General features: G+C 45.9%; 1 protein-coding gene across 1 annotated transcript in view; it reads left to right on the top strand.

Moving 5' to 3' along the window:
- The window catches only part of hs3st3b1a (heparan sulfate (glucosamine) 3-O-sulfotransferase 3B1a), a gene marked incomplete at its 5' end in the record, with an annotated part of 13,532 nt that extends 7,592 nt beyond the window's left edge, over nt 1-5,940 (top strand). Inside the window, one exon of the mRNA XM_084328495.1 lies at nt 4,986-5,940. Coding sequence (XP_084184621.1) covers nt 4,986-5,607 — 622 coding nt within the window. The 3' untranslated portion in view covers nt 5,608-5,940. The remainder of the gene's footprint in view (nt 1-4,985) is intronic.
- Nucleotides 5,941-14,376: the final 8,436 nt, after the last annotated feature.

Raw genomic sequence — 14,376 nt, 5'->3', positions numbered from 1 at the left:
GGGGGGGTTACCCGTTCAGAGCTGGTGGACTATTGCTTGGCCCCCCAACAGTGCCGCTTGCAGCGTTGTGGAGACCTGTGGTATGGCCGCTTGCAGCGTTGTGGAGACCTGTGGTATGGCCGCTTGCAGCGTTGTGGAGACCTGTGGTATGACTGCTTGCAGACCTATAGAGACCTGTGGTATGACCGCTTGCAGACCTATAGAGACCTGAGGTATGGCTGCTTGCAGACCTATAGAGACCTGAGGTATGGCTGCTTGCAGACCTATAGAGACCTGTGGCATGGCCGCTTGCAGACCTATAGAGACCTGTGGTAGGACCGCTTGCAGACCTATAGAGACCTGTGGTAGGACCGCTTGCAGACCTATAGAGACCTGTGGTATGACCGCTTGCAGACCTATAGATATCTGTGGTATGACCGCTTGCAGACCTATAGAGACCTGTGGTGTGACCGCTTGCAGACCTATAGACCTGTGGTATGACCGCTTGCAGACCTATAGACCTGTGGTATGACCGCTTGCAGACCTATAGAGACGTCCTGTGGTATGACCGCTTGCAGACCTATAGAGACCTGTGGTATGACCGCTTGCAGACCTATAGAGACGTCCTGTGGTATGACTCACGAAGCATGAAGCCGATCAGGATGAACGGCGCCACCATCTGGCCTAAGTGCACCAGATTCAACGTCGCCTCAGGCGTACACCTGCCATGCGTGAAGCCGGTCGGATGAGCGGTTCTCGATATATGCGAGGGGGGATAGACACGCACACAGATGCACACGCACACAGATGCACACGCACACAGAGGCGCAGAGATACCTTTATAGTTAGATGGGAGGTACTTGGTTGTGCCACGGCTGCCTGCTTCTACCTGAACCGACAGATGGGATGGAAATTGTGTTTGTTGTCACTCTAATGATATGGTTCTCTCTCCTCTCTCCTCCCCCACGCTGTTTCCATTCACATCAACTATTACCTCGCACAGCGAAGGAACGTTGGCAAATACTTCAAAACCCGCGGATCACGATGCCGTTTGAGTGTGAAGAACGGTACGCCGGGGATCGATCCTCCATGCGTCCGGCATAACGTCAAGTTCTGCGTTTACATCTGGCCGCATGTAGTATTAATTTTCAGTAACCGAAGAGCAAACATTTCTGAATTATATGTTCTTACAGTATTTAAAAGTATGTATGGGTTTATCTGGCCAGATGTATTGAAAGAGCTATAATTTGACTAAATAGTTCCTTCCTTGTGGGTAAACAACTTGCTGTAGACATTCTACACTAGTCCTGTCATGTCCTCCTTCAATCTCCATCACTGTTCTCTCTCTCTCCCTCTCTCTCCACCCCACCCCTCTCTCTCTCTCCCTCTCTCTCTCCACCCCTGCCCTCTCTCTCTCCACCCCACCCCTCTCTCTCTCCACCCCTGCCCTCTCCCTCTCCACCACTTCCCTCTCTCTCCCTCTCTCTCTCTCCACCCCTGCCCTTCCTCTCTCCCTTGCTCTCTCCACCCCTGCCCTCTCGCTATCCCTCTCCACCTCTGCCCTCTCTCTCTCCACCCCTGCCCTCTCTCTCTCCCCCTCTCTCTCTCTCCATCTCTGCCCTCTCTCTCTCCCTCTCCACCCCTACCCTCTCGCTTTCCACCCCTACCATCTCTCTCTCCCCCTCTCTCTCTCTCCATCTCTGCCCTCTCTATCTCTCGCTATCCCCTGTCCCTCTATCTCCTTCTCTCTCTCCATCCCCCTTCCCTCTCTCTCTGTCTCTCTCTCTCCATCCTCCTCCCCTCTCTCTCTATCCCCTGTCCCTCTCTCCTTCTCTCTCTCCATCCCCCTCCCCTCTCTCTGTCTATCTCTCTCCACCCCCCTTCCCTCTCTCTCTATCCCCTGTCCCTCTCTCTCTTTCTCTCTCTCCATTCCCCTCCCCTCTCTCTCTCTCCATCCCCCTTCCCTCTCTCTCTATCCCCTGTCCCTCTCTCTCTTTCTCTCTCTCCATCCCCTTCCCTCTCTCTCTGTCTCTCTCTCCATCCCCCTTCCCTCTCTCTCTATCCCCTGTCCCTCTCTCTCTCTCTCCATCCCCCTTCCCTCTCTCTCTGTCTCTCTCTCTCCATCCCCCTTCCATCTCTCTCTGTCTCTCTCTCTCTCCATCCCCCTTCCCTCTCTTTCTCTCTCTCCATCGGCCTTGGCCCTCTCTCTCTGTATCCATCCCTCACCCTACCTCTCTCTCCAACCCCCCCCCCCCCCCCAACACACACACCAACCAACCAGCCAGCCCAGCCAGTCAGCCTCTATAATGTTCCAGTGTGTTTGGCTTAGTCCTAATCCCCCTTGACTCACTTTAGCCATTAGCCAGTCAGGGCTGCAGTTAACAGGCTATATTATGATCTAGAGAAGATCCATGGCGGGTCAGCGAGCCGCGGCATCATGGACACGCGGGGGGACACAGACAGCTCCTCCTCGGCTCTGAACTCTCCTCCCAGGAATGTGAGGTGACGACGGCGCTATATATCTGACAACGAGTGCCCCAAACTGACTGATGTCAGTCGGCGGCGAGGAGGCGGAGTCGTCGCTGTCAGACTCGGCGCGGCGTTGAGAAGATCCATAATACAAGAGTAATCAGAGTAAAACCCTTCCTTTGTGTGATGTCATCGAGGCGGGGGCTACTTTCAATGGGAGGATTGTGGGTATAGGGTTTAAGGTGGATCAGAGGAAGCTGCATGGGAAGGAGATCCCCTCCTCTAGGGCCTGACTGTAGAGCGTGTCTTGAACTGTTTACAGTATTATTGTGTTGACACACGCGATGCCAGATGATGTCAACGCGACTTCGACTCTATATCCCTGTAAACAATACCTGCGTGCTTTTTAGGCCGTGATCGCCGTCTTGTTTGTTGTTGACGACAAGTGATTCGTGCCTGGCTGTCTGTCTGTCGGTCCGCCGTGTGTCAAAGCTGCCCTAATCTCACCGTGATGGCACGTTCTATAAGAGGGACCGACTGATGGGAATATATAGAACAGTGGAATGCACATACCATGACTGCCCCTCTGTTGTTGTCTTGACGTTCATCTCTAGCCTAACGCTAAGGGGTTCCCACACTTTTATCCAGGTCAAGGATCCCCAAATATAGGTTTGAACTCAGACCCCCCCCAGGGAGCCCAATCTGAGAAGGTTTTTGTTGCTATAGATATGATTTAATCTAGCATTCCTCTGTCTAATCTGTGGGCAGAGAGCAGCAGTCAGAGTGAAGCGTACCATATTAACTACCAATTAAATAATAGTGAATTCAAGTTTAAACTCATGCTCATTTTGCCAGGGATACTCATCCCCCCCCCATTGGCCTACTACACAGTGTGTGTTTCTGCGACAGTGGCTCGGGAGGTAGAGCAGTCGTCTGGTAATCGAAACTAAGGTTTAATTCCGGCTCCTCCCGGGGGCGGCGTGCCGAGGTGTCCTCGAGCGAGACACTTAACCCCCTAACGTCTCCCGATGAGCAGGTCGGCACCGCCGCCGTCGGCGTTTGAACGCGTGAGTGAACGGGTGAATGTGAGGCAGAGAGTTGTAAAGCGCTTTGGATACAAGCTGCTATATATTGATTGATGTTTTTTTTTTTTTTTTTTTTAACATGACATACAATTAGATACACAAGCATTAACAGTAAATATCCACAGTAAGTCACAGGATTATACATTCTATTTGATTCAATATAAATGTAGTTTACGAGATATATACCTAATACTTGCAATACAATACATACATATGCTCTTACTCGCTCTTCTTCCCCCACCCCAGGACCCCCCCTTGGATAATCCATCCATTTTCATTCGTTTTTAACCAGGAATTACAACTCATATGCTAGCCTTTATTCTCTCCACCACTTCTAACCAGATTGCAATGATGTTTTTAAATGTTTGTATCTTACATACAGATGTATGGGCTTACAAGACACATAAACAATAAGTATATAATATACTTGACAATAAGTACATATAGACCAAGATGGCCACAAAAAAAAGAAAACAAAATAAAACATAATATAACAAGCTGTAAACAATGTATGTAAACAAAAGAAACGAGAGGAATGCAATGCATATCTACAATTATATAGGATATAATGTGTTTTGTCTCAAGTGCCATTCTTTCTCCAAAAAATCCTGCAAAACTGAACATCTCCTCCACAAAAAGCCAACTCAGCGAGTCAACATACAACTCTCAGACTGCCAAAACAAATCCGGATTTACAAATAGAATCTTCTCAAATAAAACCCTCCTCAAATCGGTGTACAGCGGGGGCAGTGAAAAACAAAAGGAAATTCATCCTCCACCACTCCCAGATCACAGAGAACACACAACCGCTCCTCCTCATACTGTATAAACGCTGTCTCTTTACTAGGGGTGGGAATCGCCAGAGACCTCACGATACGATACTATCGTGATACTTGCGTCACGATACGATAGTATCGCGATACTAAATATATCGCGATACGCTGAGTATTGCGAGATTTATTTTTTATTTTTTTATTTTTATCAAATTTGATTTATTACCTTTTTTTAACTGCAAAGTAAAACTTTGTCAACATGTTTTATCAAATAAAATTAAGTTCAGTCTGTTCATCTCACTTCAATAATTTTTATTGCAGAACATGGTATTTTCTCAAGCAGACAGATGTCAACACTGTAATCTGTGTTGCATGTACCTGACAAACTGAACTGTTTGTATTACAGTCATATTCCAACTTAACTGAATGCACATGTGTGTGTGGACTACTGTACTATTACAGGTATTGAAATGAACAATGCAACTTCCTTATACAAAAAAAAAAAAAAAAAAAAATTATTTTATGAATAATAAAACATCGATACTTGGCGTCCCTGTATCGATACAGTATCGCCACGCAAAGTATCACGATACTACTACGTATCGATTTCCCCCCCCACCCCTACCCTTTACCGTTCCACGCTAACTCCGCCCCTCTCTCGTCTCCGTCTCCTCACACAGGGACCTGATGCCCAAGTCGCAGGAGGGCCAGGTGACCATGGAGAAGACGCCCAGCTACTACGTCACCAAGGAGGTGCCCGGCCGCATCTACACCATGTCCCGGGACACCAAGCTGATCGTGGTGGTGCGCGACCCCGTCACCCGGGCCATCTCCGACTACACCCAGACGCGCTCCAAGAAGCCCGACATCCCGTCCTTCGAGAGCCTCACCTTCAAGAACGCGTCGGCGGGCCTCATCGACACGGCGTGGAGCGCCGTGCAGATCGGCATGTACGCCAAGCACCTGGAGCGCTGGCTGCGCTACTTCCCGCTGGAGCAGCTGCTGTTCGTGAGCGGCGAGCGGCTGATCAGCGACCCGGCGGGGGAGATGGCGCGCGTCCAGGACTTCCTGGGGATCCGCAGGGTGGTCACGGACAAGCACTTCCACTTCAACCCGGCGAAGGGCTTCCCGTGCCTGAAGAGGCCCGAGGGGGGGAACAGCAAGCCCCACTGCCTGGGCAAGACCAAGGGCAGGACCCACCCCAACATTGACCCGCAGGTGGTGCAGCGGCTCAGGGACTTCTACCGGCCCTTCAACAGCAAGTTCTACCAGATGACGGGACACGACTTTGGCTGGGACTGAGAGAGACTGTCACGACGCTGGCTGGATGTGTAACTTTTTGTTTGTAATTTTAATATTTTTGGAGATATTGTTCTACAGTGTGTGTGTGTACAGTATAATGGTGTGTGTGTGTGTGTGTGTACAAAGTTAAAAAAAAATACTATTTTATGATAATTTATTTCTATGATATTAACTCACTAAGCTGCCTAGCCATGTTCATTCACCATCCGTCCGCACATTTTCTGCATTCCAGCTTTAAAGCAGCTGTGAGTAGTATTTTTTTCTGTTAAAATAAGTGTTAAATAGTTCTACATTCCAACAGCCATCGCTGATATACAGTGTCTGGTCAGTAACATGGGTCTCTCAGTCCGTCCACTCTGCAGTAAACACAAAATACATGTTCTGGTATTCCTTCCCACTTTATCCAATCAGGAGAGAGAACCCTAGATTTTTTTTTAATTTTGTTTTACTTATTTCAAGAAATCTTGCCAAGCCAAATGTGCTTACTGCACTGATAGAATTATTTTACTTGTTTCAATTACACAACTAGTGTTGTTACAGAAGAAGAATGCGTTTTTTTATTTATTATTTTTACGAGATCATCTTTGCAGTGTGGAGTTCTCTCTCCTGATTGGATAAAGTGGGAACTGCATGCCAGAAGATTTATTTTGTGTTGTTTACTGCAGAGCAGGAGGGACTGGGAGACCCACGTTACTGACCAGACACTATTATCAGTGATGGCCGTCGGAGTGTAGAGCTATTATTCACCTATACCACTTATTTTAACAAAAAAAAAACACTTACAACACCTTTATTCCTCATTCCCAGGCATTTCATATACATTTCACATGTCCACCCGCGTCCATCCTCAGCAGTTCAAAGAATACAAAGCAGAAACGTTGTTTATTTTTTTTAACGCATCATGTTCTGTTTACGGGTAGCCCATCGCGAGCCGGGCCACTTGCCTCTCCACCGGAACGTACGACTTCCAACGTCGAGCATCGATCTCTTTCCGATGCCTTTGCCTCGTCCTCTCACACACACATAAAGGGACCCCGACTTTACAAGCCAACTGGTGTAATGTCCCCTTAACATTTGCCTGACCCCCCGAGGTCCACTGGCGCACTTAGCCAGGTCGATAAGGGGGCCCCTCCGCTGAGCCCTGTGCTGTGCCACTTGCCAGGTGGATCAATACGGTAATAGCTCCTCATCACGTCAATTAGATCTGAGCGATGGCGCTTGGCCCTGTTCTCTCCGGAGCGCGGCAATAAAATGAGGGGCGGTCCGATCGAGGGATTAACGGCGGTTCGTTTTTACGGTGGAACCTCGCGGCTACTACTCCGGTGTAATGATATACGGTGATAAAAAAAAAGTGTCACCGCAAAGATTTCTCTTACCTGATTGCTGTTTGTCACCTTCTCTCCTTTGTCACTGAATGCTGGTTGTCATTCAGACGAGGGACTTGTGGTGACGATGATGCTTCTTATGGACTTGAAACGTTTTCCAAAAAAGCTGCTACTACTAATTCGGTTGTTTAAGTCTGACGCCACGCCAGGCGTATTATTCATGTCCGGGGGCCAACCGCTATGCTTTAGAGACAGTGGGAGATACTACGAGCACATACCCCCCAAACAGTTTTCTTATGACTCAGATATATTAAAACAACAAGGGACACTGAGGCGTGTTGAAAAGACCAGAGCCTCAGCCAAACGCAGGAAGCTTGGCCCCCGGAATAACGGTCTAATCGGCGGTCGATGCGTCACAACTTAAAGGAACACGCCAACATTTCGGGAAATTAGCTTATCGTCTTCTCCAGAGAGAGACAAGAAGATAGATACCAGTTTCCTCTCTGTGCGTTCAGGAGAAAGCTACTGTATCTGGCTGCACGTTAGCCTAGCTTAGCACAATGAATGGAAGCGGACAGTGCCGGTTAGCCTTCGGGAGAGGTGTTAGTTGGACAATGCCTAGCCTAACCGGCACTGACGGTAAGCTAATTTCCCAAAATGTTGGCGTGTTCCTTTAACAACCCCACACCAGTCGACGTAAAGGCCTGGTCATTGTTCATTAACAGCTTGTTCATGTACCTTTTTCTACCCCCAAAAAGTTTCTTTTAGGACATGATTATTACCATACGGTTTTAAAGGGATACGATGACCATATTCATAAACATGTCTCACACGGTCTGTCTGTCACGTGTCCAGTTTGCCTGCCATAGTGTGAAATATTGGAATCGTCATAAAAACGTCAGCCGACAGGGCAGCCGTTGGTCCGTTGGAACACCAAATGTATCTAGACCTGCAGTATGTCCGTTTCTCAGAGGTGGTTAACCCTTTCACTACCACACTACCAAAGGGTTAAACCTTTCACTGGTTAACCTCTGTAGTGTGTGGTAGTGAAAGGGTTAACCTTCTGTAGTGTGATAGTGAAAGGGTTAAAGGGAATTTCAGTCGGACAGTCCAGGCCTTTTGTTGGTTTAATATCCATGTACGGTTGAGTTTTATTCAGCCCTTTACAAATATCAATGTTTTTAACACAAGTCCATGCAATGATGTTGTATCGCAAAGCCTGTTCAAGTAGAAAACACTATTTTGTTGTATGTGTTGTTTCACAAAACGAAAAATGAAGCAGGTTCGACTCGGGAGTATAGAATATATGAAGCAGTCATGTTATTTCTTTGAAGCAAGGAATAAATATGTTTTACCAAAAACCAGAATGCATTCCCTTTTTGTTTCCTTGTCGCTTAAGTTAAGTTAAAGTTTAAGTTGAACCTTTATTAATCCCCTTGGGGAAACCTGTCCTCTGCATTTGACCCATCCTGACTATCTAGGAGCAGTGGGCAGCCACACATACAGTGGTGCCCATGGATCAGTTGTAATGCCAGTACCTTGGTTGAAGGGTAATGGACCTAGCATGCATGTCTTTTGGTGTGGGAGGAAACCAGAGTACCTGGAGGAAACCCATGCAAACACGGAGAGAGACCATGCAAACGCCACACAGAAAGGCCTCCTGCTGGGGTTTGAACCCAGGACCTTCTTGCAGTGAGGCAATAGTGCTAACCACTGCTGGGATTTGAACCCAGGACCTTCTTGCTGTGAGGCAATAGTGCTAACCACTGCTGGGGTTTGAACCCAGGACCTTCTTGCTGTGAGGCAATAGTGCTAACCACTGCTGGGATTTGAACCCAGGACCTTCTTGCAGTGAGGCAATAGTGCTAACCACTGCTGGGATTTGAACCCAGGACCTTCTTGCAGTGAGGCAATAGTGCTAACCACTGCTGGGATTTGAACCCAGGACCTTCTTGCAGTGAGGCACTGGTGCTAACCACTGCTGGAATTTGAACCCAGGACCTTCTTGCAGTGAGGCACTGGTGCTAACCACTGCTGGGATTTGAACCCAGGACCTTCTTGCTGTGAGGCAATAGTGCTAACCACTTCTGGGGATGGAACCCAGGACCTTCTTGCTGTGAGGCACCGGTGCTAACCACTGCTGGGGATGGAACCCAGGACCTTCTTGCTGTGAGGCACCGGTGCTAACCACTGCTGGAGTTTGAACCCAGGACCTTCTTGCTGTGAGGCAATAGTGCTAACCACTGCTGGGGTTTGAACCCAGGACCTTCTTGCTGTGAGGCAATAGTGCTAACCACTGCTGGGGTTTGAACCCAGGACCTTCTTGCTGTGAGGCAATAGTGCTAACCACTGCTGGGGTTTGAACCCAGGACCTTCTTGCTGTGAGGCAATAGTGCTAACCACTGTTGGGGTTTGAACCCAGGACCTTCTTGCTGTGAGGCAACAGTGCTAACCACTGCTGGGATTTGAACCCAGGACCTTCTTGCAGTGAGGCAATAGTGCTAACTACTGCTGGGGTTTGAACCCAGGACCTTCTTGCTGTGAGGCAACAGTGCTAACCACTGCTGGGGTTTGAACCCAGGACCTTCTTGCAGTGAGGCAACAGTGCTAACCTCTGCTGGGGATGGAACCCAGGACCTTCTTGCTGTGAGGCAGTGGTTAGCACTGTTCCCCCAGGAGATGGTTTAATTGGACTACTTTTTCCACATAGGGAAACTTCACCTATTTGAGGCAGAGGTGAATCATATCATTTGGTTCCCTGGTGTGCTGCAGAGGCTGAGTCACCACCTTTCACTGCCACACTACAGAAGGTTAACCCTTTACTATCACACTACCGACGGTTACCATGAAAGGGTTAACCTGCTGTTGTGTGGCAGTGAAAGGGTTAACCTTCTGTGTATTGTCGCAGTGAAAGGGTTAACCGTTTGGTAGTGCAGCAGTGAAAGGGTTAAACCAGCGAGCCTGAGCACTATTAGTCACAGTATAGGTTATAGCTAGGGTTGGGTACCGTTCACATTTTAACCGATACTGGTACTGGTACCGGTACCTGTGTGTGAATCGATACCGGTACTCAACGGTACCTTTTTTCTGTACTTTAGTCTCTAAAAATGTCTTAATTAATATATATATAATATTGCAGCGACCGTTGTCTGCATCTAGCTTTGTAAAGTGTAACCATGCACACTTTGCGACCGTTTTCGGCTCGCCATTGGCCCGACTGCTTTGTTGTCGAATCAAGTAAAATTCTTTTGGTGGATCTCACGTGAATCTGTACTCGGTAGTAACGACGTGATTCGGTCGATACCTTTACAAGTACCGGATTCGGTACCCATCACATAGCATTTTATTGTTCTCATATATTCAGATCTCATTCTATTGTCTATATTTATGTCTTTCTACTATTACCCTGCCCATACTTGTACCCCCCCACTCCCCCACGCTGCTATGATGCCCCGAATGTTTGATGAATAGTTTATTTTCGGTCTTTGTTTACAGATAAATCAAAAACACACATGTGTGGACTTTCAAAAGGAAAAGAAAAAAGAAAAAAATCACAAATGTACATATTCAAAGTAAGCTCACACACAAAATCCAAACTCAATGACCGAAAAAAGGAATAGGCTGAAGCACATGCTTATTTTTGCCTATCCTTTACAATTCTTAAAAACTAAATATACTTTAATATAAGAAAGAAAAACTTAAAATATGCTGCAAGATATAATTTTTTGTTTCCATTTTATTTTGTGTAAAAAAAAAGAAAAAAAAAGTTTGATGTTTACTCAAAACTGTACTCCTGAATTATTTTATCCTTCAGGGCCTTTTTAAATCTCCCCTGAGAGAGGTACACAACTTCAACCCGTCACTAAGACTATTTCACAATTTAACTCCCAAAATTGAAACACATCTAGCTTCTACATTAGTTCTTACCGTTTTATATGTTTTAAGAATACACAACCCCCAAGGGGCTCAATAAAGGAATATCTTATCTTGTCTTATCTCGGCAGCAGTATAGTCCTGTTGCCACCACTGGGCACTGGGTTTGTTGTCAGCACACCGGCGAAACGTGCACAACAGCAGGAAGTGTCAGGTTTCCCATCTCTAGAGAAGTGACGGATTATTATATGAGCGCGCTGGCATTCCTCTAAAGCCCCTGGGTGACACCTGACACTCAGCAGTAACAACGTGATGCAGGTTTCCAACCAGTAGTTACTGCTCAGCGTGTTTGTGTGGCTGTTAATGAGGCCTGTCATTCCTGCTGACGTCGCCTCCCGTCCTCCGAGAGGTCACGTCCTAAAATTGAAAGCGGATTGTCGTACATAAACAGACGCCCGGCGCTGTTATGCTCTGATGTCTACTGTGGGAGGGGCCTTGTTTTGTACATTCTTTCATTCATTCTTTATTTATATTTGATACTAGGCCTGTCTTCGACTAAGGATTTGTATAGTCGACTTTGATTGGCCGAAATTTGCAGACATTTTTTAAATACATTTTTCTTAAAATGTTTGGGGGGGGGGGGTCATTCCATTTGGGCTGTGGGGGGGGGGCTTAATGTCTGAAGGAGTCGACTGAAGGCTTCTTGTCCTCTGCGAAAGCATGCAATTGGTCCACTGATGGATACATCTTGATATTTGTCTAGTGTGTGAAATCCTCTTTCAGTGCCTCTGTGCCCGTTTTCTTAGGCAGTTAGCCTCGGTGGTATGTGCACCTCTTTGCTTTTGGAAAGAATGATTATACATTTTTTTTTTATTTATAAAAATTCTAATCTTTAAATTTTTACATTTTTACATTAGACTAAGATGTTGGCAGTCGACTATGGCTCCTTTCGATCGATTAGTCGACTATTCGACTAGTCGAGGTTAGCCCTAATAAATACACTGAGTAGTTCAACTCATTTACAGTGTCATCGAGATGTGTCATAAGTGCGTTAATAAATACAGAAGCAACAGACGATCAGAAGAATTAAGAGCACATTTTTTAAACACAAACATTTTAAATAATTGAAAATAATTACCGAAAAACAGAGGTAACAATTTTAGAACAATTACATATTGTGATAAACCCTGACCCATTCAAATGTCTCGTTAAAAAGGTAATTAGTCATTTTTGGTTCTTATTTTTTTAGACTGTATAGAGTTGCATACATGTAGCACCGACACCAGAGCAATTAGCGCAGTTCAAGTGAGAAATCATAATGAATCACCTCGCTCTAACCTGTTCCACCCCGACGGGACCGGATGGCATCTGGTCATAAATCAATATTTTTCAGAGTGTTGCATACATTTTGCGATTTTAATATCAAACGTTTTCAAGTATTAACATCACTAACATGTCACAAAAGCATGTAGAATGTATATTATCATCAATACGTTAGTTTAGCAATAGGTTAAAAGTGCCTTTAGATAGATTTAACTTTTCGATTTTATGAAGTCTAGTCGCGAGGGCGACCATTTTGGAAATGTTGGACCGTGGGAATTGTAGTCTTTTTGCGGCCATTTTGTAGAGGGGGTGCATAGCTGTCGATCAGCGTTGGCATTTTTTTGAACTACACTTCCTGGAAGATTATATGGGGTTCAAGGTTCAGAGCTCTGTATGAATTATTTCAATAACTGTTATTAATCGGGATAATAAGCCACAAAAGGTAACGTTTTTGACACATTTTTAAACGCAGTTAGTTTCTCTTCCTTATTGTTAACATGTAGGAACAATTAGATCTGAAATTAGTTTCAAAACGGTTGCACTGTGGGGAAAATTTTAAAGTACAGTAGATTACAGTAGATTTCATTATCTGTTCTTATGCATGCCTGGTGATACTAAATCCAAATTGAACTCGGGCATTTGAAAGATAATATATGTATATATATAAAAATTTGCTATAATAAGGTCATTTATAAGCATCATATTCTATATTCTATAATAATATTTCAAATTGCATTGGTCCGGATGGGAGAATTCAGTATGTATCTACAGAACCTTCGGTTTAATCATTTTCCCTTTATTAATTTTTACACATGATCTCAAGAGGGTACTGAACGAGATCAGTGGCAGTTTTTTAAGTTTGGTCATTATTATCACGGTGTTATTCACTGTCAAAGATGCAAAGAAAAATCATAATTCATATTCTCCTTTGTTTCATCACAATTTAAGCAAGCCTAGTAATAGACACAATATTTCTGACACTGTGAATACATTCCCTGAGGTCCATAGATGTCCCTAGATACCAAGAATATGCAAATGGACTTGTTGTAGAAGTGGAGCAATATTCCATTTACCTAGGTATATATTTTAGGCGAAAATATTCCACGGGTGGAACAGGTGATTGATTGATTGATTGATTGAAAAGTTTATTAACAGATTGCAGAATGGGTACAGTACAGTACAGCTCAATACATACAATTGTTAAGAGGATGCAGACCTGAGAAAGACTTTCGTCTTGTTTCCATCAGGGTCCCCCATTTTCAATTCATCATATGACACACATGACATACAGATAGACAGTACTGCTACATCTATACATTTATGACATACCAGATTTTCAAATACAGTACTGTTTGTGATACTAAAAAAATCCAGAAGAAGAGTGTATATACATTTGACATAGAAACTGTGCATTGGGGGAGGTTGGGTAGGTGGGGTGGGGCTGTACATTAGAGGTGGGGGGGGGTTGGGTAGGGGGGGGGGACACTGTACATTGGAATACTGACATACATTTGACATAGAGACTGTAAGCTTGTACTGAACAAGCTTTATTTAACTCCCCTCCCTGCAAAACACCCTCATTTACCTGCGCTGCCTGGGGGCGATACAGTGTGTCTCCCCGACCCCGAGGTCAGGCCAGCAGCCCAGTCACTCAGGAGTCAGGAGGCAGCCCCCCCTCCGCAATTACAGGGGGGGGGGGGGGGAGCGCGCGCTGTAATTGCTAGGCTCCCGACTGGGGAGTTGTTGTTAGCCGTCATCCCTCCAGGCTGTTGTGAGGAGGCAGCGCTGCTGTTGTTTGAAGGTTGGAGAAGAAGCAGGGAGGAATATAGACCTACCGGGCGGCTTCCCTGAATAATGGCAGCCCTCCTCCCGGGGAACGGGAGTCGGGAGCTGATGATTTACGGCCAGGGAACGAAGACGGAGCATCGTACGTACAACCACACGTCGTCTGCTTTAGAGAATAGAGGAGGAGTTTGGAGTTTGGGTGCAGTCAGGTGGATCGTTCGTAGCCTGGTTTAGAGCACATGGCAGTTTTTTAGATTAGATTAGATTAAAATGTATTGTCATCATACATCACAAGTGCACAGCACAACAGTGGCTCAGGAGGTAGAGTGGTAATCAGAATGTTCCTGGTTCGATTCCCACTTCTCTTGAGCAAGACACTTAACCCCTATTGCTCCCGATGAGCAGGTTGGCACCTTGCATGGCTGCCTCTGCCTTCTGTGTGTGAGTGAATGGGTCAAATGTG

This window comes from Notolepis coatsorum (assembly GCF_963971535.1).
Source record: "Notolepis coatsorum genome assembly, chromosome: 14".
Lineage (NCBI taxonomy): Eukaryota > Metazoa > Chordata > Actinopteri > Aulopiformes > Paralepididae > Notolepis > Notolepis coatsorum.
Note: the sequence above shows the minus strand (reverse complement) of the source record. Positions and strands in the feature narration are given on the sequence as shown.